Raw genomic sequence first — 26,959 nt, 5'->3', positions numbered from 1 at the left:
ACTATCTCTTGTTATGACATGACTTATCTCTCTGAAATATTCTCTTAAGTTGCCTGATTTCCAGTGTTAGTCTCCTGGGGAAGTCGGGCAAATAAAATGTCTGTAATAGAAAGTGTTCTAGAGTAAGACAGTTTCTTTTCCCTTATAGTTTTCTCTCTATACCTAAAATCCTATCGAACAGAACTTAAGAGGTCAGGGGAGTGGAGGGGGGAACTTTTCAGGAAACTACCGGCGTCACACGGCAATACATCAGGGTTCAGATTCTCACTCTTGGCATCAAAGGACAGACAGTCAGTGTTGAAGACGGTGAAGCTCTTATTTGCAATCAGTTAAAACCGGTTGATGAATTTCTGTATTGGTGTGTTCTTAATGACAGATTCACGTACATACTTGAAAGGCGTAAAAATAATTTACTCTTCAATCTCAGACACACAAATATACTTAAGAAAGAGAAGTTTTATTAGGGCAATTTCACTTTATTTTTCCATACAGCAAAGTCAACTACTGCGGTAATAATAAAATTAAGCATAAAACAAATTGCAGCCCAAGACAAAATACATAATTTTAAGCAACTACAAGCAGAAAGTAAGTTGTGATTACATAAGAGTAAAACCAAGCACGTCCGTCCTGTCAGCAGATGAAAGCCGTAGGGTTGCGGGAAGTGCAACACTGTAACCAGCTGGAGTGAGGGCTGGCTACGCTAGTTCATTAAACGAGTGCCTATGATCACATTTGCTGTTTTGAGTGCTTCTGAGTTGAAAATTAGAACCGTGAAATTTAAACTGTGTTTTATTTTTTCACCTGCTGAAAGAACAGGCTCCTACAGCAATTAAAAAACAATCACATAACAACTATAGCTACAGTGTGCTGTCTGGTTTGCCTGTTTATGGTTTAACTTTTGTGAAAGTCAATACTCGTTTTGAAGATGTGTGTGTGTGTGTGTGTGTGTGTGTGAACAATAAACCACTGAAATTGGCAGAAACTGATTTGAATAATACATGTCTTTAGTATAGATCTTTCCTTTTTTTGTTGAAGTTTTAAACATGCAGTAGTTTTGAAAAATGTAAGGAATATTTAATCCATGATTTCACCTTAATGGTTGAAGTACCTGCTATTTTTGGTAATGGTCTTCAGGCAGATTTGGCCCGATGGAGTTTTTGTCAGTCATGAGATCTCGGAAGGATGGCATATCTTTCCAGCTGAAAATATCCTGGCAAACTACAAGCTACCCACAAAAAGCAAAGCAACATGTTTGAAGGGGTACGGAGTGCTAGCTCGGTGCCACTGTTGCAAGCAATTTTGCTCAGTCTGTCACTTTATTAGCCTTAACAAAACTCCTTGTAATTATAGACGTTTTTATTCAAAATAAGATCTTACTATTATACAGGTTCTCTCTTTTGACTATATACAGAAGTGCAAAAAGTCAACCTTCTTTCTAGACGTTCCAACATGCTAAATTGCAGCATAATCAACCCTCAAGAGTTTGCACACTCGCTAGAATTCTCATTACGTAAACTTTGAGTATTTGGATTATCAACAAAAAGTCCCTTGTTCTATTTATTGATTATGCAGCTTATTTATAACAAGGCCTGATATTCAGGGATTTCAAAAATATTAAACAATACTTTAACATTTGAAATGGATACAGTAGAAAATAAATTTTATTCTAATATCTAGGATCTAGATCTTCTTATAATAACTAATTACAAACAAAATAAATCATCAAAATATTACTCAATTGTCTGCCAGGATTGTTGCGATAGCAACAACTTAACTTCTTACTTAGCAATGATTATATATTTATAAGATATCCATATAAAAGATCTTTGTTCTTTTAATGAAAACTAGACAAGAACTAACAATGACTGACATTCTTACACTTTAATATTAAATCAGTAAAATATAAATCATTTAGTTAACAATAATACGAATATTCAAATGACACTACATGTAATTCAAAACTGAGTATGTTATGAAGAAAAAACTACTTTAATTTTTTTTTGTATTTTTGAAAACTTCATCGGTAAAATCTAATAAAACAATAGTCTATAAACTGAAAATGGTATTCAATTGTTAATACAAAATGAAATCTAATAAGTGTAGGAAATGAAAAACTACATTTTAACAAGAAAAATAAGTCATATTCTATAATGTAACTAACTACAATAACATGTGAAGTCACCATTACTTTCTTAACACGATTGAAATTACATTGGTATGGGTTCCAACCCGTAATGTAATAATCTAAGGCTTTAATAGATGTACAGTACAATCAGTAAAATCAACACATCAGTCTTATATTAGAAAGCATCTCTCTCAAGCATAAAAACTTGCAGTAAACCTGGGAGTATGGAAGGTTCTATAACAGAACCCTCACTTCTCCCATTCCACACTGTAACTACCAGTGACCTGGCCCCTACTTCAGCAATTTTCAGAACCGCTGAACAGAGCAAAAATATCCGTTACTAGCTGCAACATCCAAACCACAAAAAGGGGATTCCTTTGGATGAATCCATTCTTAAAAACTGAATGCACATCTATTTTTTTTTAAATTTTGTAAAAGGCTTTCTAAGGCTATAAGCAGTTAATCTGAACAAAACAAAAACAAACCACATAGAAAATTCACCCACGTACGTAACCCACCCAATTACTAGGTAAATGAAACATTTCCCATTTCCATATTTTGGTGTATCATGCATCAGATGACAATGCTGCTCTCTTCTTTGCTTAGAGTCACTATTTTCAATGTGACTGGGATGAAGCCTTTAAGCAAACATGAAACCATTTTTGCAAAGCATTTATAGTCTTTTGACTTTGACAGAGCTATAAATAGAAGCAAAATAATTTCCTCAAACGTTTTTCTTGTTCTCGTGTCTCAGAAATGGCATATCCCTTTTGAATAACATGTTATACAGTATAATATGCATAAATATTACACTACAATGCATTAAAATAATTTTATATATATCTATTATATATATATCTCCAGTATGTGTGAGTTTATCTGTATTGAGAGAATTCGTGTTGTGCTGTCTATTGTTACTGTAGTTAAATTGGCCATTTCTGAGACAGCTTTGGTTTCAAAAAAAAAAATAATGGTGCCCTTTGACTGATTAGTACTAGCAAATAAGCAACAAAATGTGGCTCTCAAAACAATAACACTGAAGAAACAATACTCTAATTTGATGTACAGTCTATGGCACTTCATGAGAATCCTTAACAACATGGTCCTTAAAGCCATGGTGTGCTTTAAAAGATACACAGTTGTGGTTTTGCTTGGCACATTCATCTCTGTCAGATCCCTCCCTCACCACATCTTACAATCTATTACATTAAAAATATTACTCTTAAACAAAAATGACTGTGCATGCACGCTCTCATCTATAATGGCAATTTTAAATACAAGGTGCACCTTTGTTATTTGTAAACCTTGAAAGAAATAAACTTATTTTTTAAAAAATTATATCTTGGTCTACAGACGTACCAATACATAATAGAATCATGGTTACACCATAGTCTGTATTTTCAAGATGGCATGGATATATAGGAAACTAATTAGGTATGCATATTTTAATGCATAACTCTGTGCTAGAAAAGAAAGACGATGTTGTTCTTTTAGACAGGTATATCACCTCAGCACAAATATCAATTAAATGTACAAAGTGTATAGGCAACAGTGTGCAGTGGATTTCCATATTGTCTTTTCTTCTGGTTAACATGCAATATGTGGATGTCTTGTGGCTGAGGGGTTTTTGTGTGAGTTGCTTGACGGTATATACAATATGGCTAATGACCTCGTCCTTTATTCTAACCAAGCACACTGTCCTTTCCTCTTTAGTATAATCTATAGGGAAAAAAAAAGAGATAATCTTTGTTACAACAGACAATATCTCAGAGCAGTTTCCAGTATATATATTTAATATGACAATTGTTATTTCTTGATTTAAAAAGTGTGAATACATACACATGTATGCTTACATCTTCATATAAAAACAAAAAAAACCCCCACCTCACCAGCACGAATGGACCTATATATATTTTTTTCATCTCTGTAAGAATAAAATGACATGCAGGGCTTAGTAAAACTGCAGACTCTGCCCAAATTTTAAGCTCAAAGTGCAAAACAAATCTGCAGGATCACGCGAGGCGTAAGAGCGCTGAGTCCCTTTCCTCCACTTTCGTGGTGGAGCGGAATTTCAATTAACGTTACTTCTGCTCTAAAGCTAAGAGGTTTTAAGAGTAATGATTTGGTTTGCAAAATTAAAACCCATGCAACAAGGTCTGTTAAACACAATGCGCTCTACAGATGGTCACGGACTTACCATAGCTTGACTTAAATTCTTTTGACTTTGCGACAGTGCAAAAATGATAAGCACTCAGGAGAAATCAGCCAGACCCAGGTATGATGTCTGGTGGGTTACGTGGATTACGTATATTTTCAACTTTTCAATGTTTTCCACTCACAACGGATTTCTTGGGACCTAACCCTGCAAGCTGAGGGACGTCTGTATTTTGAGGCTTGATCAGTACAGTATGTACTGGCGGGGTTGAGGAAGAAGGATACTTTAACCGTTTTTTATCATTGAAAGTTTGGGGTGATTTTTTTCCCAAAGCCAAGACAAATATCATTCCTTATGCTCCTGATGAGTTAAGGTTAAACAGATATCCCATTGTACTTGTAAGCAGCTCTGGTTTTTACATGAAATTAGTTCTCATCAGGGAATCTTTACAAATTCAAAGTATACTTTAGAATAAAACCTTGAGAATGAAGGAAACCACCATTCTGCTGTACTCAGAACCGGTATAAGTACTGCAGCTCATGAAAACAACTGCTCATGTGTTATACACGGAGACTGTTAAGAGCCCGGGCTTCAGTACGGACAAATCCACCAGCTTTCTAACTGTTGGATGTACATCCATGTGCTGTCATTTCTGTCAACTTGGATAATTGCTAAGAAATAGAACCTAGTTACATGTATACATTCACACCTACCCAACTGACTCTAAACGCTTAAGACATTTTTTAACACAGCACGAGAACTCCTTACAAACCTACAGAGGACAAAGGAACGTGCTTATTCAAAAATGCGGCTCTTGATCAGAATGATGAACCTCACTATCGAAACCACAGGGATAGAGCTTTGCGGCAGACGGAGAAGCTGCGCCTGGTCACTTAATTCATGGCCGTGGCGCGCTATTGGTAAACAACATTCAGTACTTCTCAGACACAGCATATCATTTCTTTCTTACATGGCTTTCACACTTGGCCTGCCCTCTTCCTCACGGGCTCGACCTTTGTCCCGCCCTCGATGTGGGTGATTATTGTGAGGGCCTCTGAACTGGTCCTCTGCCACCATCACCTGACTCAGCAGCACTCCCTCTCCTGGGAAGCCCATACTCCTAGCTTCTCTCTGTCACTACCTTCCTTGTCCAAATTTCCTTACTTTCTGACTCTACTGGAGAGTGGCTCCTTTATCTTTGTTCCACAGAAAACTTATTCAAACCTCTCTTATTTTAATATAGTGTGCCGAAATTTACATTTCTGTAGCATTGTGCCTTTATCTCATTGGCTGGATGACTCACACACAGTAGCACTGACCAGTCTTTTGCAAGTGTGTTAATGAAGAGACTCAAGTGAAAGGAAGCAACAGAGAATGATCACCCGCCTTATTTACCAGATGCAGGTTTAAACATTGTGGCTCTTTCTAAATATAAAAATAATTGCTGACATACTTCTGAGCATATAGATAACTTAGATGCATGCATACTGAATAAAACATATCCTCCGAAAATGAAAAGGCAAACCACAAGATTTCCAAGCCATTTTTAAACAATGGTAACATTTTCAAAAGTATAAGATCCTCCAAGGTAGTATTTCAAAATTCATTTAGATGTGTATATATGTCTGTATACATATGTGGGAGTGTGTGTATATATAAAGTCGTTCTCTACATTCTAATGATGCTGTGTGGTGAAACACGGAGGGAAGTAGGTACCTGTCCTCATTTAAGATTTTGCAAAAAAATAAATAAAATAAAATAAAATAAAATAAAATAAATGAAGATCTACAAAATGGATCTGGAAACTACTGCCTCTGAGCCAAACCCAGCCTGTTATCTGTTTTTGCAAGCAAAGGTTTATTGGAACATGCCCACACCCTTTCGGCTGCCAATAAATTTCTTCGGGCTGCTTCCCTGCTGCAGTGGCAGAGATGAGTGGCTGTGACAGAAATGACTGGTGACAGAGAGACCGTGTGGCACACACGGCCAAAACTATCACTACCTGGCCTTTCAGGGAGAACTTTGCCAGCCCATGATCTACACCTTTTATCTAGATTTAAGCCATTTGTTTCCTTCATACGTGTGCTTATTTCTAATATGAAATAAAGACAAAATTTATTTTCCTAAGTATTATGTATATTTAAGTGATAGTAATACATTTATTATAAATTTGTATGATACAATTCCTCACAACCCACCTAAGAAAAAATATGCATTTTACACAAGTATTTTCCCTAAAATTTTGCAAAAAAAAATCTAAAATGCATTACACACTTGTTATCTAAAACACCACCACAAATACACACTATGTATTATATAATAAACTTACTGTTTAGTGATGAAAATTCTACATCTGGGTAACATACTTGTGGCTAGTCAGATGTTCGGCAGATATTATGGGTATCTAGCAAATAAAAAATTCTTTAATGAATGATCCATGCAAGCAAGCCAACAACAAGAAATGAAAACATTTTAATATTCAAATTTTTAAGGAAAGTGAAATTCAGCTGTGAGGTGATAGTTCTTATCTGGTCAACGTTTAACAGTAAGTTAATGTAAACTTAATGCCAAAGTAGCAACTCATTTTTCAAAACGCTGTGTTAAATACTATTCTATAAATGTTACTGGATTTTAAGAAGTACGAGGAGTAAAACTATCAGAAACCCATGCAGAGCAGTCATTGAAAGAAGCCCTTTTTGTTGGCCTACACACGCACGCACGCACACGGACCCCCAGGGTTCCAGGTACTCAGTACCCCGGGAAGCAAGTAGGAAATGTCTTGCCTATCATTGTACAACCAATTTCTAACATATTTTTGTTCGACTTACGGTGTCTAACTTTTTCTTTTCCAATTTAAAACACCAGGGAGGAATCACAGAGGAGTCTTTCAAAAGAACTGGGTAAGAGCATAAATTTACATCAAACCTATTTCTCTATCCCGATTGCACATATTTTTTTTTGTATTTTAAATGGGCAAGATAATTTTAAAAAAAGACTTGAGAGAAAATACAGTAAGAGCTAATATACAGGTGACTTATTTCAACAGTTCCCAAAGCCAAGAACTTCCAACATGAAGCCTGACCCTCCTCCAACCGGAACGTGGCTGCCGCCCTAGTGGAGGCAGCAGCGGACTGAGACTCTGGGAGGGCTGGAAGCACAGCTCTCACACTGGTGATCCACTTCCTACAGTGTAACCTTGAGAAAAGCACTTAGTTACCCTCTACTGAAGTCCCTTTATCTGTGAATTGGCGCTCAGCCCATTTCGGCAAGTTTGATGGGAGCACAGTGAGATCACAGACAGGAAATCCTTGTCGTTGTTGTTGTTTCAGTTTAGATGTCTTAGACTAAGGCACCATATTACAATCCACAGTCTGGAGTGTAAATTAATATGTCTCTATTTTATTTCCATTTCTCAGCTGACATCTTTACACAATTGTACAGCATTGGCAAATGGCACGAAAATGTGCTCCAAGCATAATGAAGCTTCTCATACCATTTTTCCTGCTGCTGCAGGCCAGGATGTGGCACCCAACAGTGTAGAAGCGTCAAGGATGGGGCTGTCGAAACATACCAAGGACCTTCAACACCAATCGATGCAGATGAAGGGCCAGCTATAAACGTCTGCATGCATGCAGGCTGCATTTTGTGGCATCAGCTATTTCCAGCATCGCTAATGTACTGTAGGCATATACATATGTATGTATATGTAGATATAATATATGTGTGTATATATATATCCATTTCCTTTTCTTTCTTTTGGTTGTAAAACAGTATGAAGACCCAAGATTATGCATGAAATGGTCACAGCACAATGCAAAAAGTAAAGTGTCCCCTACAACCCAGGTGGCCAAGGGCATGTGGAAATTTGCTTTGCTATAGTTCTGCTTACACCAGCAATTCTACAGTCATACATGGTACACACAGGAGAATTTAGCATCACTGATCTACATCATAAATGGATTGCCTTGAATCCATTAAGAAATGTCGGCCATAGATTACTTACTGACATGCTACATACGCACAATCTAGCATTCTTGTAAATGAGTCTGATGGGTGAGTATGAATCCAGGTCTATTTTGACCAGCTTCAGTAAAACTAATGATCTTTGTCAAGTAATGTTTAAGATATATCTATGTTGGTTTACTGTTTCCGAAAGTTTTTAATGGCTATGCTAACAGCTTAGATGTCCTCAACAGTACATAGTGTGCTACTGAAACAAGGGAAGCCATTCCTCATAGCAATAACTGTAAATTCAAATGACACACAATTGGTCTTCTCTTCCCAAAGGGCAACAGGTTGATTCCCATCTGATTCTGATTCTTTTGAGATGCACTTGGCTACGTTTAACCTTAGTCTGTGGGTTATCTGAAGTCTGATTTGGCTCTCAATTTTTTCATATTCTATTAACCCTACTGAACTTTGCCTTCGTAACAAACATACTGGTAAAAAAACTACTTCATATAAGTTTGACTTTAGTTCAACCAATATTCTTTAGAACATAATTTTAAATAGGATCAGAAAATGCTCACTGAATCTATGCCAATTTTTAAATTTTAAATATTTCAATAATCATTTTCTTTTAAATCGTCATTCTTGGACATCACAAAATTTAAATTTCTGACTCAGACTCCTTTTACTTAGAAGTAACCTGTGTGATTGTTATGTTATAAACTTGTATGAAAAGTGGAATGGATGTCTTTTTTTCCTTCATAACTCCCTAACAGTTATGCTGGGCTATTATATAGAGAGAGAAATACAGGATTTTTTTCTCACTTAAAGCACTAAGAATCAAAACTTAAACACAAACTGAATCTATTTTGAATATGTAATTAGCTAAGCAAAGAAAACTATAACAAATTTGTAACAAGCTCTATTTACAAGAGTGGTCATTTGTGGCATATGTTACATATTTAAATATTGCATTTTTATTAAGAATTTAGGCAAGAACTGAGAAATTGTATATACCAGATATTTATAATATAAAAACCTTTAGATTACCTACATTTTTTGATCTTTCAAATTACTGGCACGATTGGTTGAGACCAAATGAGAATTGCTTGTGTAAATATCATTTTAGTAGCTTTAGAAATGGAGCTGCGATAACTTCGGAGCACTTATAAATGGCAAAAAAGCATTCTGCTGCTCGTCATAGAGAGAATGTGTAGGCCAACAAGAGGAATCTTTGAAACCCCATGCTATTAAAGCACCCACCACAGCCCTCACGTACACACGAGTCCCACTGACCTCAATGGGAACGCCACGTGCGTAAGGGCTGTCGGACTGAGCCCTATGAGAGTTGATTTTTAAGAAACAAAGCTGTAAATTAGCAAACCTGGTTGGCTGTGGCTGTTGCAGCGAAGGGAACACTTGTGGCAGATGTTGTTGCTGCGGACACAGTGGCTGGCGTAGCACCGTGCACCATGGGAACTTTCGGAGGGAAAATCATATAAGCAAACACACAGAAGAGTGTAGCAATATGGAAACCATGGCAACATGGAGGAGATAATTGGGCATGGTATTTATCACAGCAATAAGCCATGTGACGGGACATCATCACCAGCGAGTGACATGCAATCACACAGCGCAAAGCAGGACAACATTCCAAGAAGAGAAGGGGAAGGGGGACGGAAGAGAAAAAAAAGGGGAAAAAGCTTGTTACCATCAAAATCAAGAAAATTGACACAAACAGGCTTACTTTGCTATGTTAAAAACAAGAATTTTATATAGTGTTCATAGTCAGACATTAAAAATCTAAGTCAAAACACAGGTATTTACTTCATATAATAGTTAACTGTTTGCATGAAAGTAATTTTTCTTATTTACTATTATAAAAATATACAATATATTACTTTAATGAGATAGATTTTTTTACACACCAGAACTCATAGTCCAATCAAAATCCACCAAAGGTGACTAAAGGAAAAGTTGTGTGTAAAGAAAACATTTATGTGAGTCCATGTCAATTAAATAGAAAATGACATTTAATTGACAGGTGTTAGTAAAAGGAAATGGACTTGCCCAATAGATACAAGTTAAACTTAGCAGTGGATTTTGAGGGGCTGTGAGGTGCACCATAGGTTTAAGATAATCAAGAAACAAAGCTGGCACCTACCAACACTTGTAGCGGGTGTCATGCACAATATTGAGCCTGCCCATCATGCATTGCAACAGGAAGGTGGATTTGAAAAGGGAAGAGAATTAAAACATCCCATCACACGTGTAATTAGGAAATTCATTTGAACAAAGAAGAAAAATTGTTATTATGGGAACAGTGGCATGTAACTGTCAGCACAATCAAATCATACAATAGCACAGTGATCAATTAGAACTAGTCTCAAGTGAAGAATAAAAGCCAGTTCAACTGTGTGCCGGTACACTGTGTTTCTCCTAATGGTTGCCTATAAATAAAAGCACTTTGGAAAAAATTTCAGCCTACTTAATTCTTTCAAAAGTAATACTGCAATTCATTTTGTTTTAACCTGCTTACTAGCCACCTTGCAGCCCTGCCATTTCTGACTTGAACACAGGAATGCATTAATGTTTTCTTGATATTGAACACCAGTTAAATAATTAGAAATATTATTTACTATTAAAATGCTAAACAATTCAATGCACAAAACTGACTTAGTAATCTAAGGAAACCAAAACATTCACTTGTCATTCTTTTGGTTTGATTTTCCTGTTCACTATAGCAGCACCCACACAGACATGAAAGAGGCTGTGATTATCCATATAGCAAGTTTATTTGGAGGGACACGGAGCAATAAATTACGCATGAAGAGAAAGTGAAACTTTGGCACTGCCTTAGCCTGGAATTTAAATGTAAGAAGAATATTTAGAGACCATATACTTTCATATATTTTGAACTGGCTTCCTTAGTGGGTATCTGGGAAAACAGACTAGTTTCATTGCCGGTTTGGACCCTCAGGACTTCCTAGAGTAGCAAATATTATACAAACTTTCACACAAAAAACTGGTAGTTAGACTTTAATACAAACCCTGAATGGGAGAGAATGAAAATATACATATATATATAATATATACGGTGTTAGCACTGATGCTAACAATTGTTTGACCATGATGTTAAATGAATTATATATATATATGTGTGTGTATATATATATATATATATACACACACACATATATATATTTCCCCCTATTCTCTTTGACATATAAGCATTTAAAAATCTAATTTATTTTACCAAGTACAGGGCACTTTCCTACATACAGAACCACTGTTCTTTCTCTAAGGTTTATTTTAGAGTTCTAGATTTTAAAATTTCCAATGATTTTATACTTCTATCTAAAACTTGGCACGTCCTATTTACACACTAGCAGCAACTGGGATGAACACTTGTTAGCAAATGTCTGCCAACTGAGCCTTGTCAGAGATAGCCCTCCAAAACAAAGCTGCCATTGAGAGCCACGGATTACTCAACTGGCAACCCTGGAACAGCTGCAATTGGTCTGTTATCCAGTGAGACTGTGGGCACAGTGAACAGTGATTAAACTTGGTAATGAAGCTAAGGAGGCATCCTCTCAGGTGGAGTACTATTACAGTGACAGGCATTATTTAAGACACCTGAAGATCCCGGTCATTTGCTACAACTACTGAGTCGCAGACTTGTGAAAGACAACAAAAACACACGGGGCGACAACCAAGACGTTGACTGGAAACAGTAGAGCGAGCGCAATTGGATACTGTCATGTTGGGTCTAGATCCTGTGAAATCATTATCCTCTAGTGGGAGGGCACGAGGATGAAAAGACGAGTGAAAGAGAAAAATGTGGTATTTTAGGGATATTAAAGCCTGTTTAAATATTGTACAGGTTGTATGTTTTAAATTTATTATTCATTGGTATGCTGCAATTTGCCTATTATGTTTCATCCCATGCACAATTAGTCTGCATGTGCTAAGCCTAACCTTACCCTATCTAAGACCCTGAAGATTTTATAATTTGAATTTTAGTTTGAGTTACCTTCCTCATTACCATTATAACCAATGCACACAGTTCTGAGAGGGGTTTGCAGCAAATAAACGTAAGGCAGCAATAAAAATACTAGCTAGAGTGCAGTAACTCACAAATATGAAAACATAATGCTGTAGGACCCACTTACCAAAAACAAAATCACTTTTGAAATGACCAGAATATCCATCTTAACAGCAAACTGTTTGATTTATGAATATAGATGTGCAAACAGCCAATTAAAATTTTTTCCTCAATTTGCAGCACAAGGCCAAATTTCAGTGAATGTATTTCTCAATTTCAGATTTCCCTATTATGATATTTGCATAGAAAAATGTGTTTCTGAGGAATGTATTATTTTAATTACATGTGACTCTTAAAATTAAAATTTTAATTGGAAGATATACAAAAAAACAACTAGGAAGAAATTTTACCAATGAGATGTATCCAGAGTTAAAATTATTTCAAGGAGAAGACAAAGAAATAGAAATAGAAAAATAATTATAATGCATATTTGGTTGGAGGTTTGAATTTAGATGTGATAATTAAAGTTTATTTAGGTATATTATGATAAAAAGTATAAAGCTGATTTAAGGTCTTCTAAAAATAATTTATACCACCTAGGACTAAAAGTTCATAATAAATCGAACTATTTTCAAAATTTATATCCAAAGAGCCACAATGCCATATAATTTATTGCTGTTTCTATTCGATCTACTGAATTGTACTCTATTGAGCTATTAAATTCAAGAAATAATAAATACAACTCAGTGCTTACTATGTTTCAGCTATTATTCTAAACACTTAGACCTGCCTGTAAAACCGCTTTAAGAGTATGTGCTATCATAGTATGTTTAAAACTCACTTAAACATAACCCTATAAATTAATGAACACTATTATCTGGCAGAGTTGCAATGCGGGCAGACGCCTACACTGACTGAGGGCAACACGCTTGGAGAAGAGAACAGAGGTGGACTTCTGAGTATGGTGGGTAGGCAAGAACGGTGAGAGAGAGAAGAGAGAACAGATGCTCCAGACTCTGGGGAGGAGGGCAGTCTGCAGGGACCATGAGCACTCAGGCACGTAGCCTGTGAGTCAGGGCTGCTTAGGTAAAGGTGGGTGGGCACAAGGCAGACACAGAACCCCTGGAGCACCTGCCTTCAAGAAATCTTGGGAGTGTGGGCAGTGATTACATTAGCAGTGACCAGTGGTGGATGAAGATGAAAGAATGGGTCGTCTGAGATTACTGGAAGGTGGGTGGGTCGTGGAATCCCAGTTAACACCAAATATTTCTATCAAACACAGTAAGATTAGTCTTTAGAGTGGAGTGGGACTTAATATAAACTCAGGAGTGTATCTGATACAAAAGTGGTATTTCTTATACACCTTACTTTTGGGAGTGCAATTCATACCTACAGCATAAGTAGGCCCCGGTTTGTGCTTAACCTGTGCAAATAATAAATTTGGTCTTGAAAGGTAAAGGTAAAAAAATTTAGTTTCTACCTAAAATTAAAAAAAAAAAACTTCAATGAAAACTTAAGCTGATCCTTCTTTTTAGCCTCAGATGAGATGGAGGGTGTGAATACTAGTAGGACTAGTTCCATTCATCCCATTCTCCCAAATTCTTATTTAGGTCTCCGTGTAAAAAACTGACAGGTTTTGAGAGCTCACCCAAGTTCACCTGACCTGAGTTCAAATTCTATCTAAACCTCACACGCTGTGTAATTTGCGGCAAATCACTGGACCTTTCTAGGCCCCAAATTACTCTTTGGTAAAATGGGAATACTAATGCCAACCTTTTGGGGTTGTTGTGAGAGAAAAAACGATTTTTGTATAGAAAACACCTACTGCAGTATGGCATGAAGCAAACACTCAATAAGAGGCAGCTCTTTTGTATAAAATGTGTGAAACGACTTAGCCTAGGCAACAGGGAATTGTGGGACTTGGAACAAGAGAGCACGCACACTTTCTAAAGAATTTACCTTTTATTTTCAAGTATACATTTTTAGACCAATATTTCTGGATTCTAGACTTAGTCACTGGATCTTCAGTTAGCAATCCCTAGTGTAAATACTGGTACATGATGTGGCATACAATAAATGTTTATTGACTGAATGAAAAAAATGATGGATGAATGGATGTCAGAAGGACATGGATGGATAAGTGGGTAGGTTTGTGGATGCGTGGGTAGACGGAAAATAGGAAAGAACAGAGGAGGGAGGAAGAGGAGGGAGTGAAGAATAGATAGATAGATAGATAGATAGATAGTAAAATGAATGGATGGATGGATGGATGGATGGATGGATGATGGATAGAGATGGGTAGATGTCTCGTAACTCAAATTTTGTTCTTATAAAATGATGGTATATACTAGATTTTCTTAAGCTAGCTGGCTGGCTTGCCACTGAACCATCCTTTTGCCAGCAACCTAGTCACCTGTACACACAGCCTCCTTTTCTCTAAGGATTTGGACAACCGTGCTTCACTACAACTTCAGTGTCATGGGTATCCTTTAAGTTATTACTGAGCAACAGACTACAGAGCTCTAAAACTCTAAGCCACAAAAAAATAAATGATTTCTGTTTCTTCTTGGTTTCAATAAAGACTTCAGAATATACCTTCCAAATTATTATGCTGTGGACAGATGGGATGCTTTGATCATATAGTTCTTCTGTGTGCCTGCAAAATAGTTCAGACTCTGGAAAACAAACTTCCTTTTCTTCCAGGTATCATATATGAGATTACATATGGATTTTCTTTCTTAAAGGGTATTTCAAAAATATTGAGTTGGTTGAAAAGATTTAGAAATTGAGAGATTTCACATATAAACACCCAAATGTCCACAGTATCCGGAAAACAATCCTAATATGTGGCAACACAGGACACCAGGGTCACTGCATTAGGTTGTGCAGGTCGGCACAGCCACCTTTGTTCACACAGACTGTGATGGAAATGGAGCCGTGGGCGTGCAGTGCCCAACAGACACAATCTGCCAGGCAGGTGTTCCTCTGGGCAACCAAAGCCTAAGTCTGAACTTTGACTGTCTCCGTTAGATTGCGCCTGTGCCCTCCAGTGCCCCTGAGGCCCCAAAGTTCCCCGTTGTTCTCTGGCTTGGCTTATTGATGTTTCCGGCCCGGCCCCTGAGCTTCTACCCTCTGCATTAGGTTTGTTTGCTTTCTGGCTATGTGACCAAAAGGTTTGGCAGAAGTGGAGATGGGCTATCCACTTTATGTTGCAATGTCATAGGGCCAATTTCTGTGCACACAGGCACATATTACAAATAACAAATATATTTTTAAAGAATGATGTAGGCACTACCTATTTCTGATCATGTTGCTACTAAAGGTTAACCAGTAGCTGAAGTCCTTTAAAACAGGGTTACAAATAGTGTTATCATTACATTACTATTGCAATCATTTCATATCATATTGATGATAAATATCAAGAAAGAATATCTCTGATGCAAAATTCATAAAAATGCAAATGTATCTTAAATTTTTCAGCATATTTCAATATATGGTGGCAGATTTTATCTAAATTAATAATGCTAAGTTTCTAGAATAGAGGGATAAGCATGATTCTGATTTCGGAATGAGCTTACTGTTTTTCCCTGATTTGCCCCTTACCTACCACCTCTTGCTCCCCTATCTAGATAAAAAGCCATTCGAGGAAAAGACTACTGTCATAAATAAGGGTCATCACGCAATTAATGGTTATGCTTATTAAGAAAACTACTTAATCATCTGACTGTGTCATTGGAGAAAATGCAAAATCCATTTAATCATATAGATTATTTTAGGTTTCTTTAAATAATATATGGAAGAGGTTAAATTTTTATTTTCAGATTTTAAATGGGAAAACTTCATTTCTTTTTTTTTAAGATTTATTTATTTATCTTTAGAGGTGAAAGGAAGGAGAGAAGGAGAGAAATATCAATGTATGGTTGCCTCTCAGTCCCCTGCTGGGAACTGGCCTGCAACCCAGGCATGTGCCCTGACTGGGAATCAAACCGCGATTGTGTGGTTCGCAGGTCCGTGCTCAATTCACTGAGCTACAAAAGCCAGCGCAGGAAAACTTCATCTCTAACACAGATGTTTTATTCAATGGAATAAACTGACAACATAATTTTAAATTTCTTCAAAGAGATTACAGCAGTTACCTACAATTCCCTGGCACTTTGTCTAGTGATCTGACTATAGAAAAAAAGTTGATGGGTCATTTGTTAGAGGCAGCACAAATTTTGGGTGTGGCAATTTTTACAAGAGCAAAAAAATTAATTTCTCAAAATGTCTGGAAAACTATGTTGAGGGAAAAGTTTTAATATTATAAGATATAAGAGAAATGTGATTTTTATCTCAGAGTGCAAAAAAAATCCTACAGCTCTAAATGATTTTATTTTTATTTGAAAATGAACACACTTCAGCCCTGGCTGGTGTAGCTCAGTGGATTGAGCACCGGCCTGCAAACCAGACGATCGCAGTTCGATTCTCAGTCAGGGAACATGCCTGGGTTGCAGGCCAGTTCCCAGCAGGGGACTCACAAGAAGCAACCATACATTGATATTTCTCTCCTTCTCTCCTTCCTTTCCCCTCTAAAGATAAATAAATAAAATCTTAAAAAAAAAAGAAAATGAACACACTTCAATTTGATAGATAGTATTTCATGAGTACAAACATCATTGGTGTGTTGAGCATATTTCAATTAGTGGAATATTCTAGTTCATTGAATATTACTACATATTCTATGTATGGATGACCAGTTTCCAAAGATGCACTGCATAAAAAGTTGTGCTTAGCAGTGAAACTAATGTGAATATAATTTATTCTTTTTTAATTATTTGAAAATGAATGATCACATTCCCTCACAGCATTATGAACCTAATGTACCGTCAATCATGTAAATATACTAATGGATCTGCATCTTTGAAACACCTAGTCAAAAGTTTATTAACCTGACTAAAAAAATTAAAATTATTTTATTAGAGAAGTCTCAAAAATCACAGTAATATTTTTCAAAGAAAGGTAAAGAAGGAAAGAAGAAACGGTCTTAGTCTCTGGTCAGCTGAATTTCGGATTATAAGGAGTTTAATGTGTATTTTCTGAAGTTAATGAAGAGCAAGTAAAAATAAATCCAAGTAAATAAGTGACTGATTATAGTTTATGTTTTTAAATTTCACATCCTTGTGACAGTTCTAGGGTATGTTTATGCGACTAAGTGGAAATCCACTGAGACCACAAATGTATAACTCAATAATGCATGTAAACGCCACTGGGCACTTGGGGCTATTTCAGTGTTAGCTTAGGGGCGATGAGGACTTTAAGCAATGCACTGATTGATACTAATAAGAGCACTTTAAAGAGCTCTAGAACACAGTCAGTTTTTTATTCTCCACCTTGGAAACAAAAAGGCTGAAAAATAAAAATCAAATTTGATGGTGTCATTTCAAATAATTCGAATTAACTCTGTGGAATCATGACGGCAAAGGGGTCTTACAGCAAGATAGTGTCATAAAGTAGCTCGACAGACACACAACAGTTTCGAGTAAAGAAGAAAAAAGAGGACTACATTTCAACTCCAAATTACACAAACAAAAAATACACACAACATCACTGATCTTTCATCCATGTTTCATCAAACTAACATTCTTAGCTTTTAGGGAAACCCCCATGAGATCACCCCAGGCAAATTTCCACTGTTGACCACCTTACCTTCCACCTAATTCCTGACTAACCACAAACCGGGGGGCATGGCTGGTTACCTACTCTACCAGGAGAACTGGGGGCGCACTGTTCGACTCCTTACTAACCAAGGCAAACCCCTTACCTGGTGGGAGAAATGCTGTATGCTGTTGTAACTGCATGTTGGCTAGAGCCTGTTGGTACTGGAAGATACCAGTGTTAAAGACTGCGGTGGCACCGTTGGTTTTTTCAAGAGCAGGCCTCTTTGGTAATGGGGGAAGTACAGCTTGAGGAATTCCCTGTTTGGTGAATGAGTATAAAAAACAAATACCAGTAAAAAGAGAAAAAGAAAAAAGAAAAATCAGTTGAGGGCTAAAACTGTTAGGAAGCATGAGCAAGCAGGCAGCAGAGCACTTAACTACCGAGAAGGGGAAAATCCAATACGCAAAAAAAAATTTAAAACAAAAGCAAGATAAAAGCTTTAAAGGAAGCATTATTTTTGACCAAAAAAAGTAAAAAAACCCCACTAGTACATGAGCACATGTTATAATGTGTTAAAGTGTTTTAAGTCCCATAATGCTTCAGGCTTTCTCTGAGAAGCCACTGACTTGGGAAAAGAAGAAAAGCTGCACTGTGAGCTCCATGAGGATTGACAAGTATAAGCAATGTTAATAGTTAATTGTACAGAGTGAATGAAACAGGTAAAATAAAAACTAATCCCACTCAGCTCCTCCCCCCCCGCTCTACCTAGACATGCAAATGTCCCAGAGCATGCAAGTTTTTTTTTCTTGAACACTGAACTATAAATAGTAAGAAGTAAATAATTCTATCACTAAAGCCATGCTAACCAAATACATAAATATACAGTCAAAATACATTTTTAATGTCCTTGAAGTATTTCATTAGAACGTTCTACAATGTAGTTAAACTGAATGTGGGCTGCTGGGCTTTCGGAATCTTTCATTGTACGATATCCATCCAGGCACTTAAATCATAGTCTTTCCACTAATTTTGTCAGGAAACCACACTCAGTTTTTCATTGTACTTTGCAACTTTATAACAGAAAAAGGAATATATACTTTAAAATCGATTAAAAAAAAAACTTGTATCTACAACAAAGCTACATGCCAAGCTAAAAGGTGAAAGGTCATAGTACCAGGTCAAAGGTTGCCTCGAGGGGTCGCTTCAGTGATTTGACAGCCGACTGAGTCTTAATTAGCAGGCAGCGAGCACATGATGGCAATGGGCCAGTGGGGTTCAAGCGCATTAACATAAACAGCAAGCAGAGGTGCATCATGGGGGCAGCAGTGCATTTTTGGGTAGGTGAGAAAAAACAAATAAAAAAACAAATCATCGGAATGCCATATACAACGAATAACAAGACTAAGCATGCACAATAAAGGCACTACTGAGTTGTTATTGGGAGGATAACTCCTCTTTGTAGTTAATTACAAACAAGATACTCTAACAGAAAAAAAAGAGTGGAAAGGAAGAGAGGAGGAGAGAGTCGGCCTTCTGTATTTTTGCTCAAGTATCCATACACAAACACAGAAAAGACCTCTCTCGTGCCTACTGCACTGTGCTACGAAATACCACACAGTGCTTTTTATGACTAATTCGATGGTCAAGTCCTAGTCATATACTGATGTAAAGAAGGGAACAACATTAAAACAGCTAAGCAAAGAACGAAGAACGGGCTCCATCAGATCAGCTACTAGATCGCATTAAAATTTACCTTCAGACTATAGTTTAGGATCTAATCCAAATGATCCCATTTCTAACTCCTTGAGTACTGCTCTCTTTCTCCTTTCTAGGTAATGGCATAGTCAAGCATGTCTCATTTTACAGTTATGTTTATGCCACAGTAGTATTTAAAACAATCTAGACAGTGTACCATTCAAAATCTTGTAGCTAATTCTAAAAAACAATTATGTTGAAGCAATTCTCCTAAGTAGTGTCAGCTTATGTCACTGTAAAAAGCAAGATATATGTGGAGAGCAGTCTCAGTGTGTGGAAGAGCACACCATGGCTGAGTAGATGGCACACGGAAATAAGAGCACTGAGAATGGCAATATGGTTAAACTAAAAAGGAGACAGGAGTTCCTTACAGAGTAGAAGTTTCAGAAACCCTACATCCAGAATAAGACAGAGAATTAAGAGTTAGGCCAGAGGTACAGCAGCAATGTGAACCATTTGAGGAGTTACCCTCACTTTGGGGAACAGTAACTTCATTATGCATTGTCTGGGATACCTGAACAAACATATATTCAGCCAAAAAAAAAAAAAACCAAGTTAATCAATGAAGAGCCTGTAGTCAGATATACTTGTTCACTTTGCTCACAAGGAGCGAGCTGATGTGTCTACTCACCATGGCAGCTGCGGTGGCTGCAGCCTGGGCTGCTGCAGCCTGGTTGACCTGGTATTGGGCAGCCTTGATCTTGGCTTGCAGATGTGCGGGAGGATGGAAGTATTTGCACTTTTCCCGAGAGCATCTCCCTTTGATGTAATCCATACACACGGTGACTGTGTTGTCATTGGTGTCAATCATTGTGCTGTCAGCAGGATGAGCAAACCGACAATCGTTTTCTCCTCTGTTGCAATTGCCACGCTGGTACTCTCGACACACCTGCAAGGTCATTAAGGGCATGGGGGGTCAGTCAACGTGGACCAGTAGAAGCTTTCTGAAGATTTTCACATAGAGTGCAAGACTCGTGAAAGAAGGCTACAGAGGAAAAGGGGAAAGATATTTTGCAAACAAAGCACAAAATATCTTGGAAAATTCCTACCTTGCTACACAAGTTATAACCAATTTCAGTAAAATGTCCATGAGCAAGTAAAGGCCCTGATGATACTAACAGTGTTAAGTTTCTAGTATAAGATAGGTGGGTATATTTGTCAGTTACTAAGGAAAAAGTAGTACACTGCAGTAAAGAAATTCGGCAGACACCACTTTACACAAGTGATCAAGGTTATTAGCATCACCAGTCATGAGACACTCCTGTACCTAGGTTTACGATGCACTGAAGAAAGGGCACAGCACTGCTTTGGTGACATGGCTGCTGAGAACACTTAACCTGAATTTAATCCCAAGGAAACACCAGACAAACTGAAATGCAGGGATGTTTTCCAAACTAACTGATCAGGACTCTTCTGAAGGGGCAAGGTCGTGAAGGACAAAGAAAGGCTGAGACACTCAATGTCACGGGGAGGACAGCTCTGGAGTCAGGGAAGGAAGCTGATAAGACACATGATGAAATTTGATTAAGCCCTGTCAATTGGTTAAGAACAGCATGTCAACGCTAATTTTCTGATTTTGTAAATGACTCTGGTTATATAAGATGTTAATATCTAGGCAAATTGGATGAGAAATATGCAGCATCTTTTGGTTCTCTTTCTGTGCTAATCCGAAATTATTTCTAAATAAAAGCATAAAAAGTAAAATGTAATAGCTTTTCAGTAAAATGTTTCCAGGAGCTGTTTTTTAATCTTTTTTGATCGTTAGAAATTTACTTGGTAGTTATATAAAGCAGATGGAAAATGGTTAGTTTTTGTTATTGTAAATTTGTTTTATGGCTATTAATTTTGCCATCGAGACCATGGAGGAAAGTGAAAATGGCTTATTTCGCATTAATTTGCTCAATTTTGACTCTTACTGTTAAAGTTTGTCTTGGTAACTGCTTCTATCTGGTTTCCAAAACTGTTTTCATCTGGGATAGTCTGACCTTTCTACCACAAGAGGGCCACCTAAAATATGCAATGTTCTCGTGATATTTTTCCTGTGGCTACTTCAGGCTACAAGGAAACAGCTTTTATCTTTCACTCTTTTCACCTACTAGGCAAATGAAGACCCCGAGAACTTTATCTATCAGAAAGAATGAGAACGGGGGATACTTTTACTATTAAAAAAGCAAAGGTTTTCTTGGATCTGCGTACATAAAATGATCACATTTAATTCTAGATCTTTTTTCCTTTATATTCACATCCCATTATTGAAGAAAGCACTTCCTTTAAAAAGGACTGTATAATTTGCATCATGCTCCTTCTTAAAAAAGAACACTATAATGACATCTTGTACTATTTGGAAATCTCAAACTAGCTAACGCTTTGTATTCCACATATGAGAACAATGGGCCAACTCTATTCACCATCTCATTCAATTTATTTTAAAAATATTTATTGAATAACGCCAGCCACTCAGAGATACCAAGCTTACAAAAATGACTTGAGAAGTTACAAATGACCCTATTTTAACCCATTTCATGTGTCTTTCTGACCACCACCTCCACCACCAAAAAAATGTCAAGAATAACCAGGAGGTTAAAATTCAAAAAGCAAAGATGTTAAAGCCATTATCCAGACCTATGGTTCCCCACTCAGGCTGAACACCAGAAGCAGCTGGGAGCTGTCTAAACCACAAGCCCCCAGGACCTAACCAACATTTCCCAAATTAGGTTCATCAACATAGCTGGGAAGACAGATACCCTGACATGAGAATAAAAATCTCCCATGTACAGAGATGGAATTCATGCAAAAGCGACACTATGATAAACACAAAAGCAATTTTTCTGTGCAAGTGAATCTGTGCACATGGCCTCACTCAACATGACACGACACCACCCATGTGTCCTTGCACTACTGCTCTGAGCTCTTCCGTCGCACAGGCAGACCAAGGTGCCATCAGCAGGTGAACTGACACTCTGCTTCTCAACTGACCTTGCTCTCTGACAAATTAACAAGAAAGAAGATCAAGAGGTAATCCATTTGTAGGATCTTTAATAACTATTAAAATCAAAGACCTGCTATTTTCTAAAAGTAATGATGGCACTGCTGGTGCCAGAAATTTGAGCATGATTCTCCCAAAATATAACCTAAGTGCTGGGCTGATGTTGACTTTTTATTTCTCTACTTCAACCTTCTTTCTTTTCTTAGCAATGTGGACTTCAATTTGGGTTACACGAAAATGCTCACCCTAAGATACTGTCTCATCCCTCTCCATCTGCTTTGTTCGGGTGTGTGCAGTTTGTACAGCTTCATTTATTTATTGTACTGGTTTATTTGTAATATAGGTTTATTGTAAAGGTTTATTGTGGTTTTGTACTTGCAAGGCACCCTTAGGGAAAAATCTAAGACAAGAGGGTTGATGACTGGCACTCAGCTCAGAACTGGCTCCAACTCCAGCCTTTTCTAAACTTCAAAGAATTTAGTCAAATGCTTTGCATGATATATGCTTCACTGTTTCATTTTTTTCCCAGCTTACGGTTTCTCCTGACACGGGAAATAGAACAGAAGAAATACACTGAAATAGCTGTTCTCCCATTTTTGTTGTCTTTGAAAAAGGAAAGAAGTAAAAAAAATCTCTCGTGAAAGCCTGCACTTTCGGGGGCTGTGGGCTGGAGGGGCCTGTTGGGCCTGGTTCCCCCAGAGATTCCCCCAGAGATTCCAGAGAACCTTACACTGTGCTGACCCCCAACAGAAATCTCCTAGAGGTAGAATTCTACTAGCAAACTATAATTGACAGACAAAATTTGAGCTGGCAACTCAAATCGGGATGATATATTGTACAATTTATTGTACTATTCAGAAAATTTGGAACACAGAAGGTAAAATTAAATTTGAAAATCCTAACAACATATAATAGATGTGTATAATATAGGTAACTCTTTGGGAGACCATGTAAATCACTTCCAACATTCTCAAATACCATAAATATTGCAAAGAATACATTCATGACTCTAGACTTTTTTTGATCAGTGTCTAAGGATAAATGCGCAGAAATGACATTAGAGCATCAACAAATATAAGTACTTTTTATCGTTCAGTAAGTGGTTTTTCAAACCCAGATTACAATAATTCTATCCATTTAGCTAAATGCATAATATGCTTCAATCAAGAAGAATGCTGGTTGAGTCTTTCACTCTCTAAGTATTGAAGCAGGATTTATGTAAATCAGGAATGTCTTATATATCTTCATACAAAATGAGTAAGAGTTTGCTTTCAAGGTAAAAACCATCATTTCAATGAAGATATTCACTGAAAACACTGAAGTGCCACATTCTATTTCCAGAAAAACATCTATGGAGTAAAAAAAAAAAAAATCAAAAGAGAAATTAATCAGAAACATTTCCCAAAGAAATGCAAATTAATTCTATATAAAGCTTCCTCTGTTAATTATATAGCAGTAGCAGTGCCACAGGGAAAAGAGAAAACAGGTTTGCCCTTAGCAGTTGCAGGGTCCAGTCCCTACACTTACCAGCCGTGGAATCACGGACACTTAAGAAAAGGTAGCTTAAAATACACCACATGCATCTGGTGAAAATGGACAGTTCTGTTATATGATCTCTAATTTTATATAAACATGACAGACATTTTTACATAGCTGAAGTAATAGGTTTTATATGCAGTATTCAATTCATCATTTCTCCATAAGTTAAGGCATTGGGATTCTAAGGAAATGAAAGTCAGCTTTTGAACTTATTCACAACTGGACAGGCAACTGCATGACCTTTAAGGAGAGACCCCTTTCAGTAACACGATGTGTGCTCGCCACAGGAACTCACTCATTTATAGAGAACGGCATCCAAAAGTAGAAACAGGAGGCTGTTCATAACAGGACGGGGACTCCGTCCATTTAGTATTTGGGAAGTCAATTTAAACCCAATGACCAGTATTAAATAAGAAGTTCATTCAAAGAGATACACATACCTGTTGTTTAACAATAAGTATTGGGGACTTTATTTTCTATTAACTGGAGCTAACACACACATTAAAAAGGTAATGCTGGAGAACCAATGATTTTTATAAGTATCTGCAGCATTACTGGTCAAGAATATACAATTTAATGTGAAGAAATGGCCTGTATTTTCATTTAAAAAGGATTCAAATCTCTACATTTTAAAAGTCTGGTGATTAGGGGAAGTGAACTTAGGTAACTGCATTCAGCATAATCTGATGATATGGTATCTAGCTTCTACTACCTAAAAATTATACAAATTTGGTCCACCTGCACCTCATTTTTTTCTCTTTTAAAAGATGAAAGAAAAGGCACCCACTTCAACTACCTCACAGGATTTTTGTTAAGATCAAACGGGCATTTTCTTTGGACTCTACAAGGCAGAGCCCACAATTACTTGCAGGTCAGAAAACACAAGCATATTTCTATAGATGACACAGCTAAGATTCTGTAACTATACTTCATGTGCCAAAAAAATCAAATCTGAATATACAGCAATGACCAGCTAAAGAAAACTTCCCATTAAATCCACTGTTAAGTTATAATTTATTCATTCCTATGAAAGAATGTGCAGGGAAATACAAACAACTATGAAAGAAGATGATTAATATGTCAAAATGCTCAAACCTGTAGTTACTTTAATTGCTCTATCTAAATAATTACAAAGATGGAGGAATTTTAGCTTTAATTTCCAGGAGGAAATTAGTGGAAGAACAGTAAAAACGAGTGACCACACCAAGATTAGCCATCACCTTATCAGAAACAATTTCCAACTCTGTCATCTCTAAAACAAAGTGAAACTACTCACAAGATAAAGACAGAGATACAGCACACTGGGTATTTTAAATGAGGGTGGAAGTATACTTGTAAGAACCATTCTAAGCTTTATTAGAGATTTAAAAAATAATTTTTAAACTGCACAGTCTGGCACAAATAACGCCCCTTTTTATTACAGAATCTTTTATTACAAAACCATAAGCATGTAATTCTGTGGCATAACAATATCACACTCAAGCACACCATATGATATTTTAGGTGAAATGTTCAAATTAAAACTGTAAGTCATTACCCCCATATCATTACCCTACCACCCACACTTAGGCCTTCCTTCTGCTGGCCCCCGTGTGTATATAAACCTGTGTGCACAAAATTCTTAAGATTTTTTAATAACTTTCTAGAAAAACCAAAGGATCACATACGCAGCACCCAAGCATTTTCTGCGAAAACACAAAATTCAAATAATCCTCTCAATAAACCTTACTCTTATTAAAAGCATCTGCTTTTTCTAGTGTTATTTTTCGAATTGAATGTCTTCTGTATTCAACAGATCATGCCAAATCCATTAAACTCCTATAAAAACTCCAATCTAGGCATGCTTTCACTGTCATTTTAATCCTCATTTGGCTTCACATGCTGCTTTTTGATTAGTCAATAGGTCTCATATTTTTTGTTATACAAAAAAACCAGTGAGCCCTGGCTGGGAAGCTCAGTTGGTTTGAGCCCTGGCTCGATACACCAAGGTTGGAGGTTTGATCCCTGGTCAGGGTCAGGGCATGTAATTAATGCCTCTCTCTTTCTCTCTTCCTTAGCCCCCTTTCCCCCCGCTCTCCCCCCCTCTTGCCCTCTCTCAAAAATCAGTAAATAAAAAATATATGATAGTCACTGGAGTCTTCCTTGCCAATATTTAGTAGTAGCATCCAGTCTCCAGTGGCCTGAATTAGAAATCCACGTCACAATTAGCTCAGTAGAATAAAACTTTCAGCACAAGAATAATTTATTTTACACAAACTCTAACTGAAGACATCAAAAGCCAAGCTGTTTGTCCACATTTCCTGAATTACCTTGTGTTTTTCCCCATATGGACTGTGGACATAAAAACAACACTGTTGCCGTGGCTGGTGTAGCTCAGTGGATTGAGCGCGGACCTGCGAACCACACGATCGCGGTTCGATTCCCAGTCAGGGCACATGCCTGGGTTGCAGGCCAGTTCCCGGTTCCCAGCAGGGGACGCACGAGAGGCAACCATACATTGATATTTCTCTCTCTCTCTCCTTCCCTTCCCCTCTAAGATAAATGAATAAAATCTTTTAAAAAAAAAAACACTGTTAACCAAATGCAAATCTTTTACCTTCATCAGCATCTGAAATATGTGGCCACTGGTTTGCTTTTGTTTAATGCTAATGCTATTATGTGGTATAAATGACCTTAATAATCATTGTTTTTTACCCGAAACATTTTACTGTGCTGTTCATTATGGTCTCAGCAAATGAAATGGTAGGATGTTGAGTGAACTGGAGGAGG

The 26,959-nt window shown here is 37.1% G+C and overlaps 1 protein-coding gene across 14 annotated transcripts in view; it reads right to left on the bottom strand.

Moving 5' to 3' along the window:
• Window positions 1–436: 436 nt before the first annotated feature.
• Window positions 437–26,959, bottom strand: part of MBNL1 (muscleblind like splicing regulator 1) — a 193,543-nt gene continuing 167,020 nt past the window's right edge. For 5 of the 14 annotated variants that reach the window (XM_037044790.1, XM_037044802.1, XM_037044791.1 and 2 more), the window contains 7 exons: window positions 20,297–20,554; window positions 19,085–19,138; window positions 18,074–18,227; window positions 10,393–10,428; window positions 9,613–9,707; window positions 6,610–6,684; window positions 437–3,844 (listed from right to left, as the gene is read on the bottom strand). In XM_037044790.1, coding sequence (XP_036900685.1) covers window positions 6,628–6,684; window positions 9,613–9,707; window positions 10,393–10,428; window positions 18,074–18,227; window positions 19,085–19,138; window positions 20,297–20,554 — 654 coding nt within the window. In that variant the 3' untranslated portion in view covers window positions 437–3,844; window positions 6,610–6,627. The remainder of the gene's footprint in view (window positions 3,845–6,609; window positions 6,685–9,612; window positions 9,708–10,392; window positions 10,429–18,073; window positions 18,228–19,084; window positions 19,139–20,296; window positions 20,555–26,959) is intronic. The other 9 variants (XM_037044789.1, XM_037044797.1, XM_037044800.1 and 6 more) reach the window with 7 other exon arrangements.

Source organism: Sturnira hondurensis, unplaced genomic scaffold (genome assembly GCF_014824575.4).
Source record: "Sturnira hondurensis isolate 20B ecotype Veracruz unplaced genomic scaffold, ASM1482457v3 Scaffold0004152, whole genome shotgun sequence".
Classification (NCBI taxonomy): Eukaryota; Metazoa; Chordata; class Mammalia; order Chiroptera; family Phyllostomidae; genus Sturnira; species Sturnira hondurensis.
Note: the sequence above shows the minus strand (reverse complement) of the source record. Positions and strands in the feature narration are given on the sequence as shown.